Raw genomic sequence first — 17,416 nt, 5'->3', positions numbered from 1 at the left:
CCAAAACACTAGTTGGTGGTGGGGTTTCTATGCCACTGTGTTGAGTTTCTTCATGACAGACACGGACAAGGAAATGCATTTCAAACATTTTTGCATGTTAGCAGGTAGATTTGACAATTTAGTTCATCTATTTCACAGTGGTATACAGACATGGCGGAGAATCACAGTTGTTGTGGTCTGGTTCGCCGCGACGCGTGAGCAAGCTTTTTGGGGAGGGGCATGTCACGCTTCAGCGTAGAGTACACGGTAGCTATGGAGTAGATGCGACGCACAAGTATAAGTCAGCCTAGAGAAGTGAAAGGGGGAGAAAAGGACTGCAGTAGTGACAGGGGCTTCCATGGTTAGGGGAGGAGATTTTGTGGTCAAGAAAGAAACACCTGGATGGTATGTGGCCTCCCAGGTGCCAGGGTCAGGAATGGCTTAATTGGGTCCACATCATTCTAAAGGGGGAAGATGAGCAGTCAGAAGTCTTGGTACATATAGGCACCAATGATATACATAGGAAAACAGAGGAAGTCCTAATGACAGAATTTAGGGAGTTCTATAGAAAGCTGAAAAGCGGGACCTCCAGAATAGTAATCTCTGGATTTCTGCCTGTGCCACTGAGGCTAAGAATAAGATGATTTGGCAGATGAATGGGTGGCTGAGGAACTGTGCAGGACGCAGGGCTCCAGATGTCTGGATCATCGGGATCTCTTCTGGGGAAGGTATGATCTGAACTTGAGGGGACCAATATCCTCATAGGCAGGTTTGCAAGAGCTGTTTGGGAGAATTTAAACTACTTTGGCAGGAGAATAGGAATCTGAGTGATAGGGCTGAGGGTGGGGTAATTGGTAACAAGCAGATATAGTGTGTAGTTAAACTGTCAGGAATGACAGCCAGTGATAGAGCAAAACTGCAATCAGTAGGATGAGTTGCAGTGTAATATAGGGACAAAATCAAAAAAGGGTTACAAATATAGGACTGAAGATGTTATATTTGAATGTACACAGTATACTGAATAAGGTAGATAATCTTGTAGCTCAGTTAGAGAATGGCAAGTACGATGTTGCAGACATCACTGAGTTGTGACTGAAAGATTATAGTTGAGAGCTTAATATCCATTGCAGAGAAAGGACACGCAGGTAGGTAGAGGGAGTGGAGTGGCTCTGTTGGTAAAAAAATGAAATTAAATCCTTAGAAAAAAGTGAGGTAGGATCGGAAGGTGTAGTATCCTATGTGTAGAGTTACAAAACTGCAAGGGTAAAAATACCTGATGGTAGTTAATATACAAGCCTCTGAACAGATAGACAAAGCATGTCAAAATAGCATTGTTATGATAGTCATGGGGGATTTCAATATGCAGGTAGACTGGGAAATCGGGTTGGTGCTAGATCCCAAGAGAGAGAATTTGTAGATTGCCTAAGAGATGGCTTTTTAAACCAGTTTGTGGTTGAGCCCTCAAGAGGAAAAGCAATTCTGGATTGGGTGCTGTGCAATGAACCAGACATCTTCAAGGAGCAATGTCTCATGAAGGCAGTATCCATTATTAAGGGCCTTCAGCACCGAGGGCATGCCTTTTTCTCACTGTTACCATCAGGTAGGAGCCTGAAGGCACAAATTCAGCGATTCAGGAACAGCTTCTTCCCTTCTACCATCCGATTCCTAAATGGGCACTCAACCTGTGAACACTACCTCATTTTCTAATATATATTATTTCTGTTCTTTGATTGATTTATTATTATTATTTTTCTTCTTTTTCTATATTATGTTTGTGTTGAATTGCTGCTAAGTTAACAAATTTCACGACACATGCTGGTGATTAACAAATCTGATTCTGATTTGTTTAGGGAGCTTAAGGTAAAGGAACCCAAAGGAAGTAGTGATCATAATATGATAGAATTCACCCTGCAATGTGAGAGGGAGAAGCTAAAGACAGGTGTATCAGTATTACAGTGGAGTAAAGGGAATTACAGAGGCATGGCCAAAGTTGACTGGAAGGGAACACTAACAGGGTGACAGCAGAACAGCAATCGCTGGAGTTTCTGGGAGCAATTCAGAAGGCACAGGATAGATTCATCCCAAAGATGAAGAAGTATTTTAAAGGGAGGATGAGACAACCGTGGCTGACAAGGGAAGCAAAAGACAGCCATATAATGGAGGGAAAAAAAAACATAGGTAGGAAGTGGATTGGAAGCTTTTAAAAACCAAGAGAAGGCAACTAAAAAGCCATAAGGAAGGAAAAGATGAAATATGAAGGTAAGCTGGCTAATAATATCAAAAAGGGTACCAAAACTTTCCTTCCTATATATAAAATGTAAAAGAGATGCAGGAGTAGATAATGACATAGGAGAGGTACTAATGGGGGACAAGGAAATGGCAGACAAGCTGAATAAATATTTAACATCAAATTTCAATGTGGAAGACACTAGTAGTATGCCAGAAGTTCAAGAGTGTCAGGGAGCTATTTGAGTGCAGTTGCTATTTCTAAGAAGAAGGTGCTTGAGTAGCTGAAAGGACTGAAGGTAGATAAGTCATCTGGACCAGATGAACTACACCATAGGGTTCTTAGATGTACTGTAGCTGAAGAGATTGTAGAAGCATTAATAATGATCTTTCAAGAATCACTATATTCTGACATCGTTCCAAAGGACTAGAAAATTGCAAATGTCAGTCCACCCTTCAAAAAGGGAGGGAACTATAGGCCAGCTAGCCCAACCTCAGTGGTCGGGAAGATGTTTGGAGTTGATAGTTAAGTATGTAGTGTCAGGATACTTGGAGGCACATGAGAAAGTAGGCTAACATCAGCATGGCTTCCTTAAGGGAAAATCCTGCCTGACAAATCTGTTGGAATTCTTAGAGGAAATAACAAGCAGGATAGACAATGGGGAATTAGTGGATGTTGTGTGCTTGATTTTCAGAAGGCCTTTGACAAGGTGCTGCCAATGAGATTGCTTAACAAGATAAGATCCTACGGTATTACAGGAAAGATACTAGCATGGATGAGGATTGGCTGATTGGGAAGCTGTAAAGTGTGGAAATAAAGGGACCCTTATCAGGTTGACTGTCAATGACTAGTGGTGTTCTGCAGGGGTCGATGGAACTGCTTCTTTTTACGTTATATGTCAATGATTTGGATGATGAGAATCGATGGCTTTGTGGCCCAGTTTGCGGAAGATACGATGATAGGTGGAGGGGCAGGTAGCATTCAGGGAGCGGGTACGCTGCAAAAAGACTTAGACAGATTAGGAGAATGAACAAAAAAATGGCAGATGGAATACAGTGTCGGAAAGTATATGGTCATGCACTTTGGTAGAAGGAATAAATGCTTCGACTATTTCCTAACTGGGGAGAATATTCAAAAATCAAAGCTGCAAAGGGACTTGTGAGTCCTGCATGAATCCCTAAAAGTTAACTTGCAGGTTGAGTCAGTAATGAGGAAGGCAAATGTAATGTTACCGTTCATTGCAGGAAGACTAGAATGTAAAGGTATGGATGTAATGCTGAGGCCTTGACAAGGCACTGGTGAGGCCTTACTTGAAATTTTGAGAGCAGTTTTGGGCCACTTATCTGACATTGGAGAGGGTTCAAAGGAGGTTCACTTATAATGATTCCATGAATGAAAGGGTTTTCGTATGAGGCGCATTTGATGGCTCTGGGCCTGTACTTGCTGGAATTTAGAAGAATGAGGAGGGAACTCTTTGAAGCCTATCAAATGTTGAAAGGCCTCTATAGAGTGGATGTGGAGTGGATATTTCCTGTAGTAGGGGAGTCAAGGACAAGAGGGCACAGCCTCAGAATACAGAGTGATAGAAGGCATCCATTTAGAACTGACATGAGCAGGAATCTCGTTAGCCAGTAGGCAGTGAATCTCTGGAAATCATTGCCACAGGCTGGTCAGGTCACTGGCTGTACTTAAGGCAGAGGTTGTGGGTTCTTGATTACTCAGGTTATGGGGAGAATGTAGAATAGTATTGTGAAGAAAAATGGATCAGCCATGATGAAATGGTGGAGCAGGCTCGATGGACTGAACAGCCCAATCTGCTGCTATGTCTTATGGTTTAAACAACCTAGAATGTTAGTCTTATTGCAAGAGGATTAAGTACAAAAGAGGTGATGGCTTTCCCTATTTGGCAAGGCCACCAGTCAGACAGCATTTAAAACTCTGTGTATAATGTAGATCTGGTCTCCATTGCCAAAAGAAGAATATACTTGTAGAGGTACAACAGATTGATTACTGGGATGACAGCTTTGCTGTGCAAGGAAAATTAAACAGAATTGAGAGGAACTTTTTAAATTTAAAAGAATGAGAAATTATCTCACTGAAATTCAGAAAACTCACTGTCTAAGAGCAAGGGTCATAGCCTCAAAGTAAGAGGTTGGCCATTCAGAATATTGTCCCATCGCAGACAAAGGTTGATGGGCAAAATAGTCGGCATGGAAGTGGTGGCCCAAGGGCCCACCCGTATTATGTGATTCTATGATTCCAAACCACAGATAAAAAGAATTTTTTTTAACCCAAAGATGGTCAATCTTTGGAACCAAGAGTACAGTGTAAGCTCAGATATTAAAGACCAACACAATTTTAGATATTATGGGAATTAAAGGATACGGGACAAATAGAGGAATATAGCACTAAGGCATAAAGTTAATTTAAATACAAATAGGAACAGCCTTAAGTGTTGCCTCTGTGCATAAAACTTGACTTCAAAATTCAGACATTTAAGGCACTATCAGGAAGAAAAAGTGCTTTAAACAAACATCTTTTTAAAAGTTTCATACTACTTGGTTTGCGTTTCAACAATCCAAAACTCAGGCTTACTAATAATGGTAGTAGAGTTGTCCGATTTTCGATGCAATTTCTCCAATTTGCCACCGCTTCAAGCCATACCTGTTATCCAGGATTTGCCTGGGGTGAAAGGCAAACAAATAAAATATCCCATGGGTATTATCTCAGCAAGCATAAAATACATTTCACATTCTAACTCTTCCAAGGAAACTCCACATATACAGCAAGCTTTATGGTTCCAATATTTATAAGGCCAAAATGAAAACTCTGCAAATATATTAATGAACAAATTATCAATAATAGTATAAAATCCATTCAATCTAATTCTTAGCAAATACTTAGACAAAAATATTAAACAAGAAAATTGTATATTTTAATTAAAGTGGCTAGTCTGTTAATTATACAACAATGCAAGATGGATAGTATGTAATGAAGAACCTATATGACAGTATGATTTAGGTGACTTTATTTTATGAAATGATTGCTTTCTTATCCTTCTTAATAATTTCCATTACAACCACATGGTATCAGAAATAAAATACAAGCTACTCAGACTAATATTCAGAATACAAAGAACTAAAGAGAAAGACAAATCCTGTGAATGAACAAGGACCAATATTTCACCCATAGCTGACTATTTAAAGACCCATTAAATTGACCAATGGTAAAATTAAGTATATTTCCGAGACAAACCGAGGGTTTACAGAAAACTGCAATAGAGTAACTACTTACATTGACAAGGACATGGCACTGAGTAGGCAGTAGGGATTAGCTTTTTTGGGCAACTGTTAATTTAATTAGTTTGGTACAGAGGGCCTGTTCCTGCACTGTACTTTGCTCTAGGCTCTACCTAAACTTTGTCACCGTTTTTAGAAGAACTGAGATCAAAGGTCTGAAATCTTTAACCTTTTTTAACTTGGGGAAAAAAACTGCAAGGACTGAATGCTGTTTAGTGCTAGTACAGTATAACAGGAAAACACAGCACACTTGGTCAGCATGCGCCAGGGCATGAGCAATAATGTTTAATTGTTCATTCAGGATTCAGTAATGAAGACTCTTGTGCCAACCACTTGTGGTCATCTTTCTCCCGGTCTTGAGTATTACTGATAGACTCGGGCAGATTTGAAATGCTAGCAATGATGGAGAATACAGCTAATACATGTAATCATCCACAATAGAGATTAAGAGTCACAACTATTTGTTTATTCTTTCTTACTTCTCTTCCAATACTTGTAGATTTGTATATCTGTGCACTTGTAACGCTACTGTGACACTGTAATTTCCTTTGGGATCAATAAAGTATCTATCTTCCTAAAAGTTTCTCTGCTTAATTGCATTTTTAGCATTTAATTATATTTCTTAATAGTTTCAGAAAGAATAACACACTTCAAGGTAACTATTCTAAAGCAGTTCTATCTCTGATGGAATGTTTCAACATGAAACCCGAAGCACTGATAATTTTTCCACGACCCCTCCTCCAATGACAATTAGCTTGCTGAATTCTTCCAGCAGACTGTTACTTTAAATCCTTCATTATTTTGACTAACCATATAAAATGTAAAACGATCGCTTGAAAATAAGTGTGACAAATAAATCTTTTGAGCTGTGGTATCTCATGACCATCTAAGCCCTAGGTCAGGGGTCAGCAACCTTTACCACTGAAAGAGCCACTTGGACCCGTTTCCCACAGAAAAGAAAACACTGGGAGCCGCAAAACCCGTTTGACATTTAAAATGAAATAACACTGCATACAACGTTTTTTTTGCCTTTATGCTATGTATAAACAAACTATAATGTGTTGCATTTATGAAATTGATGAACTCCTGCAGAGAAAACGAAATTACATTTCTGCATGCAACAAAAACATTTTGAACTCCGAAAAAAAGACGTTGGGTTGAAAGTTACTTTTAAGTAAAATATTCAATGTCTATTTGAGTCCTTCTTGTATTTATGAAAAACGCCGAACTTAAATTTTCCGCCAGCAGCAAACCAAAAATAACGTCAGCCAGCTGTCATCCTGAAAAATGAAAGGACTATTTCACTGAACAATGAAAAAATATGAATATAAGTAAAATAATAGGCAATTAAAATATTTATCATACTTGGTTAATGGGATTTCTGCTCCTGGACCTCAGCGCACAGCGTCTGCACATCAGGGCTGTATGATGTCACCTTCATCTTTACACAGGATCGCAAGCTGTCATCTGTGAGGTTTTCAATATCACTCCATTTGTGTTTCTGAGCAAGAACGGCCTTCTGACGGGCAACATCTTCAAGGTCTGCTGTCAAGCGTCTAAACTTGGACACCCATATGTCTTTGTCGGCTATGTCGGCCAGTTCCATCTCAAGATCAGGTTGACTCACACCTGCCAATGCAGTCGTATTCAGTAGGGAAGGATCGATGCTTAAGGGAGTGACCGGGAAGGATAATGTGTTTTTTTCCTCTCTGAACTCACAGAAGCGTTTCCCAAACGATGTTTGCATTGCGATGATTGCAGAATGTAAATACTCCGAAATTATCATGTCGTGACCTTGTTTGAACTCTCTCAAATTGGGGAAGTGAGACAAAGTGCCTTTCTGTAAATCTATGGCAAGCACTGTCAACTTGCGCTCGAATGCCAAAACATCCTCCAACATGTGCAGGGCTGTACGTCCTTTCCCCTGAAGAGCTGTGTTCAGCGTGTTCAGGTGCGCTGTCATGTCTACCATGAAGTGTAGCTTTTCCAGCCACTCTGGCTGTTCCAGCTCAGGAAAGGTGAGCCCTTTGCTGCCCAGGAAAGTTTTCACTTCTTCCAGACACGCGACAAAGCGTTTCAGCACCTTCCGTCTGGACAGCCAGCGATAAAAACACGTTGTAGCGGTGTCAGTAAACTGCAGTCAAAGATAGCTTTATTCGAACTAAACAGCCTTGCTTTTAAGCCTCCCTCAACCCAGCCCCCATGGACGCAGATGCTGCAAAAGACGCGTACTCACAAACCCCCGTAGGCTATCTCCCTTAGCCGGAATGCTGGCTAATTGTGAGCCGTTTCGGATGTGGCAGGAAATGTGTCGCTACACTTAGGTTGTACAAGATCACCATAATTACATTTCAAAAGCTAACAAACTAACATAAAATACATTTTAATTAAATACTGACCAATTATTTCCCAAAGCCACAGGGAGCCGCAGCACAGAGGTGAAAGAGCCACAAATGGCTCGGGAGCCGCAGGTTGCCGACCCCCGCCCTAGGTATATAATGATGGTCATGAAACACCACAGCTCAAAGATCTACGTGTTGATGTTAATTTCACCAAGGCAAGTCTCTTGCACCGGAGTTATTTCATGCTATCAAACTTAGAAAATAAGGTGATGGGGTTATCATTTATCAATTTTTATTATGATGCTTATTTATTGAAAACAAAATACTTTAGAATCTGCAAAGCAAAGTTTCTCTCACCTGTGCTGCTGCTGAAATTTCCACAACTTGGTGTAAACATCAAAAGTCCGCCCAAAATATGACTGCCACTGCTTTTGCCCATATTGAGGTAAATCCCTATTAGAAAATAATAATCTAAATTTAGTAAGTCAAAAATATAAGCCATTAGTAAATGACAAGTAATTGAGGAAGGCAGGATACAGAAAAGAACTAGAGAAGAATGGAGAGTTCTTCTCAATTCTGCTTAGTTTTTCCTTGTACCACAAAGTTATCATCCCAGTAAACAATCTGTTGTAATTACTGTTATACTACTGTTGTGCAATTAAATCACCATTGTTAAATGTAATAAATAATTTAATCCCCGAGTTATACATACATACATCCAAACCAAACATCAAGAACCACATACATTTTATTTTCAGCCCTCTTCCCACAGCCTTCTATATGCTTTTGGTGCTAATCTAAATACTTCTTAAGTATTGTGAGTACCTGCCTACCTATCCCCTCATGCAACATATTCTGGATTTTAACCACCTTCTGGGGTAAAAAAAAATCTTCAAAGATGATCTTAAAAATATTCCTATGCTAAGGGTTAAAGTTTCTCATGAACTTCCTTGTCCAAGTCTCTCAATTTTGCAGCCAGTCCACTCCAAAGAAAACAAACTCAGCAAATGCAGTCTCTCACTGTCCTCTGCAGCCCCTCCAGTGAAACCTACTGGGCTCAGTTTGATTATATTTGTGCATTATCTTATGTAACCAATACAAGAAATGATTCATGAGTTTTAAAAGTTTATCAAATGATGAAAAATGTATCTATTTTGTTAAGATTTTCTTCCTTGGCAAACCTGCACCTAATACTTTGTTCATATGATCATTCCTATAATCATTGTCTGATCTCAGGTACAATTGATACTTTTTTTCATTAGACAGGGATAGTTCTTCATGGTTCAATTGTTTTACCCAATTTAAAACAGAAAAAAACATGAATTGTTAAAAGTATATCCGGTATCCTATCCAATAAGGGGGAAAAAAATATAACCTCAATTGTTACAATCGCTGTTGGAGACTTTAAATACACAAGAGATTTTGCAGATGCTGGAAATCTTGAGCAACACACAGAAAATGTTGGCAAACTCAGGAATTCAGCCTTTCACCTCTTCCACCTATCCCATCCCACCTTCATATCCTGGCTTCAGCCTCTGTTCTGATGAAAGACTTCGGCTCAAAACATCGACTGCCCACAGATGCTGCCTGACCTGCTGAGTCCTTCCAGAATTTTTTGTCTGTTGCTGGAGGTATTATTTCAAGTTATTCAATGCACTTCATCTTCTAACTTTCTGAAGCCAAAATCAAGACACTGAGTGCCAGGGTGTTAAGTTTCCTGGTGGAATGCAAGTGAACAATTAGAGCATAGAACATAGTAGCAAAACTAGGTAATTTGGCCCATCAAATCTGCTCTGCTATTCTTTCATGGCTGATTTATTATCCCTCTCAACTCAATTTTCTTGCCTTCTCCCCATAATCTTTGATGCCCTTACTAATCAAGAACCTATCAACCTTTGTTTTAAATATACCCAGTGATGGCCTCTATAATTTTCTGTGGCAATAAATTCCACAGATTCAGCACTCTCTGACTAAAGAATTTCCTCCTTTTCTCTCCTCCAACTGGACATCCTTCTATTTTGAGGCTATTCCCACTGGTCCTAGATTCCCTCACTATAGGATACATCCTCTCCACAATCATAGAAATTCTGAGTAAAATTGAGATTTAATGTACTAGAATTTTGACTTCCTTCTAAAGACAATTACCAAAGAATGAGGGGAAAAAAATCAAGTTTTTCTGTTGGTGATGGTTGTTGTTTCATATGGTCTGCATCTTTCTATTCACACCTCTTTCTTTCTTTCTAAATCTTTTTATTATTATTAGTAATATGGACAGAATACAAATGATATATTGATAAAGAAATTACCAACATACAAATTCCATTAAATATGAAAAAAAACATACATAATAGTTACAATATAAATGAGTATACCAAGACTTAAGCCATAAAATATATGTATGAACATGGTAAGTCTAAATATTTCATAATATATGATATAAAGAAAACAGAAAAAAGAAAGAAAAAAAAAGAAAATATATATATATAATGCAAAACTAGCTAATCTAATCTAATAACTAATATAGAAGAAAAAAGAAGCAAAAAAAGAGAGAAAAAAAAGGGGGGCTGTTTATAATATCTCACAAAAATAAGTATTCATCAATGCCATCACTTCCGGTCCTCTCAACATACATAAGCTAAAAGCTGGGAAATCAAATGAACTTGGCACAGGGTCATATTACATCATATGAAAATGTTGAATAAGTGGTCTCCATAACTTTTCAAATTTAATAGAAGTCTCAAAAGTACCACTTCTAATTTTTTCTAAATTTAAACATAACATAGTTTGAGAGAACCAATTAAATACAGTGGGAGGATTAATTTCCTTCCAATTCAACAATATAGATCTTCTAGCCATCAGAGTTAGAAATGCAATCATTCGACGGGCAGAAGAAGATAAATGCAGTGAGTCTAACATTCATAAACCAAAAATTGCGGTAATAGGATGAGGTTGTAAATCAATATACAAAACCGCAGAAATAATATCAAAAATATCTTTCCAATATTTCTCCAAAAATGAAAAAGACCAAAACATATGAGTTAAAGTCGCAATTTCAGAATGACATCTATCACAAATAGGACTAATATGAGAGTAAAAATGAGCTAATTTATCCTTGGACATATGGGCCCTATGTACGACCTTAAATTGTATTAATGAATGTTTGGCACATAACGATGATGTATTAACTAATTGAAGAATTCTATCCCAATTCTCACTAGAAATAATAAGACTAAGCTCTCTTTCCCAATCCTTTTTAGTCTTATAAAGAGGTTCTGAACGTATCTTCATAATTATATTATAAAGTTTTGAAATCAGCCCTTTTTGAAAAGGGTCTAATTCAAATAAACTCTCCAAAATATCTGAAGGCACAAAATTTGGAAACGTAGGGAGTACAGAACTTAAAAAATGTCTAATCTGTAAATAACTAAAAAAATGAAATCTAGGCAAGTTATATTTGTTGGATAATTGCTCAAAAGACATGAAACAATTGTCTAAAAATAAATCAGAAAATCTTAGTAATCCCTTAGTTTTCCAAGCCGAATAAGCTTGATCTATAATGGAAGGGTGGAAAAAACAATTAGATACAATAGGACTATTTAAAACGAATTGAGTCAACCCAAAAAATCTCCGAAATTGAAACCATATACGCAAAGTATGTTTAACTATCGGGTTGTCAATTCATTTCGGCAATTTAGAAAGAACAAAAAGGAGAGAAGTCTCTAAAATAGAACCCAGAGCATAAGCTGATACCGATTTAGTTTCTAAACTCACCCAACAAGGGCCGAAAGATCCACCCCCATCTTTCAACCAACATAACAAATATCTAATATTAACTGCCCAATAGTAAAATCTGAAATTAGGTAATGCTAACCCGCCTTCCTTTTTTGTCTTCTGTAAATATATTTTACCTAACCTGGGATTTTTATTCTGCCATATATATGAAGAAATTTTAGAGTCAACATTAGTAAAAAAAAGATTTCGGGATAAAAATTGGTATCGCTTGAAAAATATATAAAAACTTAGGTAAAATAACCATCTTAATAGCATTAATCCTACCTATTAGGGATAAAGATAAAGGTGACCACTTAGTAAACAAACCTTTTATCTGATCAATTAAGGGTAAAAAATTAAATCTAAATAAATCTTTATGGTTTTTTGTGATTTTGATCCCTAAATAAGTAAAAGAATCATTAACTAATTTAAAAGGTAAATTTCCATAAATTGGGACCCATTTATTCAAAGGAAACAATTCACTTTTATTAAGATTTAACTTATACCCAGAAAACTCACTAAATTGAGCCAATAATGATAAAACTGCTGGGATGGATTTCTCCGGGTTAGAAATGAATAGTAATAAATCATCTGCATACAAAGATAACTTATGAATTCACACTTCTAATTGTTTTTGTCAAGCCAGTCCTCCAACCTGTGGCTGCATCGATGGACTGCCGCAAAGCCGTCTCAGATCTTGGTTAGAGGGCATGTTTGGACCAGGTGGAAGACATCCTGGGTTGGGGCATAAGCTGGGGTTTCTTAGGCGCCCATCACTGTAGCGTTTGGCATGTCGATTTCTGGATCAATTTGCAGGTGTCCTGTTTTTTTCTGGTAGCTCTGGGAGGAGCAAGTTGGGGTCATTGATCAGATCACTAGCAGGGAGCGCATTGGTGTGCCAGTATTGGCACCATTCAGTGTGTTCATCATAGGAGTTGAGGTTTTTCAAGTTATAGAAAGATTTTTGGATTTCAGTCTGGAAGCTGGAGGAGCTTTTTTGATGAGTTTACAAACTGGAATGTTGTTGGGCATATTTTGCATATGCTTGTAGAATTTTGTTGAAGCTAGTCTTCTGTAGATCTCTGGAGGTGCTACTTCACTCATTGTTGGAAACCATTAGATAGGCGTAGATTTTAGAGCCCCTGAGATTATTCTCATAGAAGTATGGAGCTACGTATTGATGATGTTTGTGTGAGCACTTCTCTCCCAGGTGGGTGCACAATGATTGGTGACTGAGAAATATAGGACTAGTCTAGATGTTCATAGGATTGACTGGTTGGCACCTCATTTGGTTCCTATCTGGATTTTAATTTCTTTGCAACATTTTGAAGGTGGATCTTGTTCGAGAGAGTTTGATCTACTGTAACCCCTAAGTACTTTGGGTGTGGAGCTGTTTAGATTGATATTAAGTTGAAGTTTGGTTAGTCGGTTGTCCAGAAGAAATATGGCAGTTACTGCTTTATTGACATTCATATTTAGGCACCACTTTGGCAGATTTGGCATTGGGGAGGGTCACTGAGGTTGGAGGTAGAACTGACCCTTGGGGGACACCATTGTAGAATTTCAAAATGCAACTGGTGTCACTTCCTAGGCAGGTGAAGAAAGAGCAGGTGCCTGCAATTCTGTGGTGAAGACTTTGGATCTTTTTACATGGGATGATTCGGGCTAGTTTTAACATTAAGTCTTGGTTTCCCAACAGTGTTATATGTAGCAGATAAGTCCATACAAATTGCATGTTTTCTTTTTGAGTTCAAAGCCTGATTCGATGTATAATGTGAGTGTGAGAACTTGTTCACTGGTATTGTGGCATTGTCTGAAGCCTGCTTGTTTGATTGGTATGTAAGGATCTATCAGAGGTAATATTCCAGATAAAATAATCTCAAGTTTGTAGGTACAGCAGAAGAAAGAAATTGGATGGTAACTTGCTGGATCATCTGCAGGCTTTCCTGGTTTAGGTACTGCATTGAATCTGGCACATTTCCAAGTGTCGGGGTATTTTCCTTTTGTTATTACATCAGTGAAAACCCTAATTAGCCATTTGATACTCTCTTCACCAAGATACTTCAACATTTCTAGATAGATGCATGCCGGTGGCTTTTGCTGATTTAGTACTTTGAAAAGCAGATTTTACTTCAACTGGTGTTATTGGAAATGTGTGTCATCATCTTCAGGCATGCTATTGTAAAGTTTGTGTCTGACTTGTGTTTTGAATTTATGATTAGGAGCGTACATCAACTCAAGGCCACCCATGTTGGAATGGCTGTGGACAAGATGCCAGATGATCCAAGCCCAGCTCCCAAACAGACAGTCCTGTGTCTGCACTTCTCAGGCCACACTTCATCATGAATCAAGCCAATTTCTGTTGGTGAACAACTGTGAATGTTTCCTGGAAATTGTTCTTCGTATTTGAGTAGCACTGGGGTTCAGTTAGTTTGTGGAGGGCTGAGTCCTTACTCCAAATGAAAAAAGATGTTAAGTAATTGTCAATGCAGTTAATGTAACTCAAGCATCATTCCCTCAGGACTTGCAAATTATAGTTGTTGAAATATAATGAATTTCATTAAACAACACAGCATATTAATGCAGAAATAGTAAAAAGTAAAGTGCTGGAATTTGAATATATTGGGCATATTTGAATTTCTTATGAGTGATCTGAAATGCATTTGATATAGTGTAGTGAATATCAAAAGGATATGCCACAAAAGAGGGAATAATCTTTATTTTCAAAGGAATATATAATGAGATAGGGTGAAGATTTTGATACACAGAAAAAATTTGAAATGTTAGCATGGTACAAGATTATGGTCTTTGGTGCAACATTAATATTCTAAACCTCTGGGCACATGTCTGAAATCCCCAATTCAGAAGAGTTGTGCTGTTGGAAACTTAAGCCAAGAGCCTAGAATAATTAAAGCAGGAACAAGTTCATTTGCAAAAATCACTTGCTGATGCAATCAACAAATGTTTCTTTATTTCTTCAGACCATTTCTTTAAAAATTGAGCAATAAACATAGGATAATATTCTATATGAGCGATGTCCAATGTTGTACAGACAGGGAATACACCCTCGATGGCTACTTTATTAGGTACAAGAGTAGAACTCAGAGTGGTCTTCCACAAACCACTGTTGTAAGGCATGATTAGTCGAGTTAGTTTGAATCAGTCTGGCCATTCTCCTCTGACCTCTCTCATTAACAAGACAATTTCACTTGGAGAACTACTGTTCACTGGATTTTTTGTTATTTTCCACCATCCTCTGTAAACTCTAGAGACTGTTGTGCATGATAATTCAACATCACCGTGCCCCCCCCCCCCATCTACCCACAAATCACTTAATGGTCAAAGTCACTTAGATCACATTTCTTCCCCATTCTGATGTTTGGTCTGAACAACAACTCAACCTCTTAATTATGTCTGCATGTTTTTATGTATTGAGTTGCTACCACTTGATTGGCTGATGAGATATTTGCATTAATGAGCAGAGGTACAGGTGTACCTAATAAAGCAGTCACTGAGGGTAAATGAACAAAGCAGTTTCACCTCTGCTTTGCAGAAATACAATTCTTCTGACAACTGTATCTGTCCAAATCATTCATTATAATTTAAAATATACCCAACAATGTGGTAATGTTGGACACCTCTCCTGCAAAAGTGGACAGGTACATATACAAATGTCCATTTCGCTAATAGTGTCAAGAGCAATGATGGGAATTCAAAAACAAGCTTCTCACAATAAAATAAACCTTTGATTCTTGTCATTCCTTCTAGAGTCCCAACAATGAAATGTAGGGACATCAGCAAGTTCAGAGAATCTGTGAAATTTTCCCCAATGATAGCATTATCATGAACATGCTTCCACCAGAATTATTTTGTAATGTGCCCCTGTCATTCATTCCCTGCAGTCATGGTCTTCTCCATTACCAAGAAGCTGCAGGTCATTATCTCCAAAACAAAAGCAGAATTTTACTTTTCCCGGTGATACTGCTGTGGAAGAATGTAGTAATTACTTAGAACTAACAAAACAAATGCCCTGCCATGGATGGTCCCACACCTAGCTGCAAAAGACTGTGTAAATGTGTAAACCCAATGTGTAAAATCCCAGTGCTACAGAAAAGACTATTAAACCCAATGTGTAAAAATCCAGAGCCACAGAAATGCCAATAGAAGCTCCAAAGACCTTAACCCTGGGAGAGGAAGGAGCTTCAAACATGGGCTACACCTGGAGACAACTTGAAAGACTGGCCCAGCACAGGGGACTCTAGCGCGCTGCCACTGGCGGCCGATGGCCTAGTTGGGGTGATAGGCTTAAGAAAAAGATGACATGCAACAAAGAGCTTTCAAATTATTTTTGAATACACTAGCATCTTTTCAAAAGTTGATGGTCCAATCTTCTCAGATTGCAAGCCACTAACTACAAGTTATTAAATATTGCTTTATAAAATGCAAACATGAGGAAATCTGCAGATGCTGGAATGTCAACTGTACTTCTTCCTATAGATGCTGCCTGGCCTGCTGCATTCCACAAATATTGCTTTGTGTTTGGTTTCAAGATTAGAGCTAGTCATGCCATTGACAGGTCTGACTCATCATCTATTTCATTGCAATACATTGTGTTCCATTAATGGCACCATGTTAATGGTAAAGTTTGAAAAGTTCCAAGTAACAAAAGTTGCTTCCAAAACCCATCAACTGTACAGATGACTGGTCAGAAAACAAAACTGTTCCTCTGACTACATAGTTAAATTATTTAATCAAAATTACAGCAAGAATAATTGGTCTCATTTAATATTTCAATCAACTGAAATATTAACAAAATTTATCACATTGGTGATGGGTAAAATACACACTAATAAACGATCAGTTTTGCAAGCAAGTTATTCAGCATGCTATGTGCTGTCAAATGTAAACAGCATGCTAAGTAGAGCTAGCAGTTTGTCTTACTTTTTGTTAAAGAAGCTACTTCCCCAAGTTTAAAATAAATACAAAAAAATCTGGAGTTCTGTCAAATTACAAGTGGCATCTCACACTAGTGAAGTACCAAGATGACACTGGACAGTTACAGATGCTGTCTTTCAGGTGGTTTATGTTAACCAAACCCCTACTGTGCTCTCAGATATACAAAAGTCACAGAAGAAGCTATAGGAGCAAGATCAAGGAACTCAAACCCTGGAGCTGGTTTCTCCTTTCAATGAGACCATTAAGACATAGGAGCAGAATTGGGCCAATTGACCCATAAAGTTGACTTCACTATTTTATTATTATTCACTATTCAATCCCAACTCCTGCCTACGCCCCATAACCTTGAACACACTGACTAATCAAGAATCTATCAATCTCCACTTTAAATATACTCAATCACTTGGACTCCACCTTTCTATGTTAAAAGTAATTTTCATGCCTCATCTCCAAATCCAAGGTTCCACTTACAGCTAAAAATGTACTGATCTCTGTTTATTAGTGCCTAAATCAATATTTTTAAAACATCTATTAATTGGGCAAACATGATCTGGTCATTATCACACTGCCATTTGTGAGAGTTCAATGTATAATTCTTCACAAGTGCCCACACTTTCAAAGTACTTGGGGTTCATGTAAGAGTCATAAAAATCACTTCAAGACTTGACTAATGTGTGTGCTAATATACAAATCTCCATAATGAGATAATTTGAGAATTACATTATGACTGTAGCCAGCCAACTTCCTGTACTTAATTAAAAACTGTGGGTCAAAGTGACCAGAAATAGGCCTTTCAGCCCCCCATGCCAATGCTGACGTACCTGTCTATACACATCCCATTT

The 17,416-nt window shown here is 38.1% G+C and overlaps 1 protein-coding gene across 3 annotated transcripts in view; it reads right to left on the bottom strand.

Moving 5' to 3' along the window:
• Positions 1-17,416, bottom strand: part of scai (suppressor of cancer cell invasion) — a 156,950-nt gene that overhangs the window by 56,871 nt on the left and 82,663 nt on the right. For all 3 annotated transcript variants that reach the window (XM_059993907.1, XM_059993908.1, XM_059993909.1), the window contains exons 3-4: positions 8,205-8,300; positions 4,802-4,888 (exon numbers count right to left, since the gene is read on the bottom strand). In XM_059993907.1, the coding sequence (XP_059849890.1) occupies positions 4,802-4,888; positions 8,205-8,300 (183 nt within the window). The remainder of the gene's footprint in view (positions 1-4,801; positions 4,889-8,204; positions 8,301-17,416) is intronic.

Source organism: Hypanus sabinus, chromosome 18, assembly GCF_030144855.1.
Source record: "Hypanus sabinus isolate sHypSab1 chromosome 18, sHypSab1.hap1, whole genome shotgun sequence".
NCBI classification, from domain to species: Eukaryota; Metazoa; Chordata; class Chondrichthyes; order Myliobatiformes; family Dasyatidae; genus Hypanus; species Hypanus sabinus.
The sequence above is the reverse complement of the archived record's forward strand: the minus strand, read 5'-3'. Positions and strand labels throughout refer to the sequence as shown.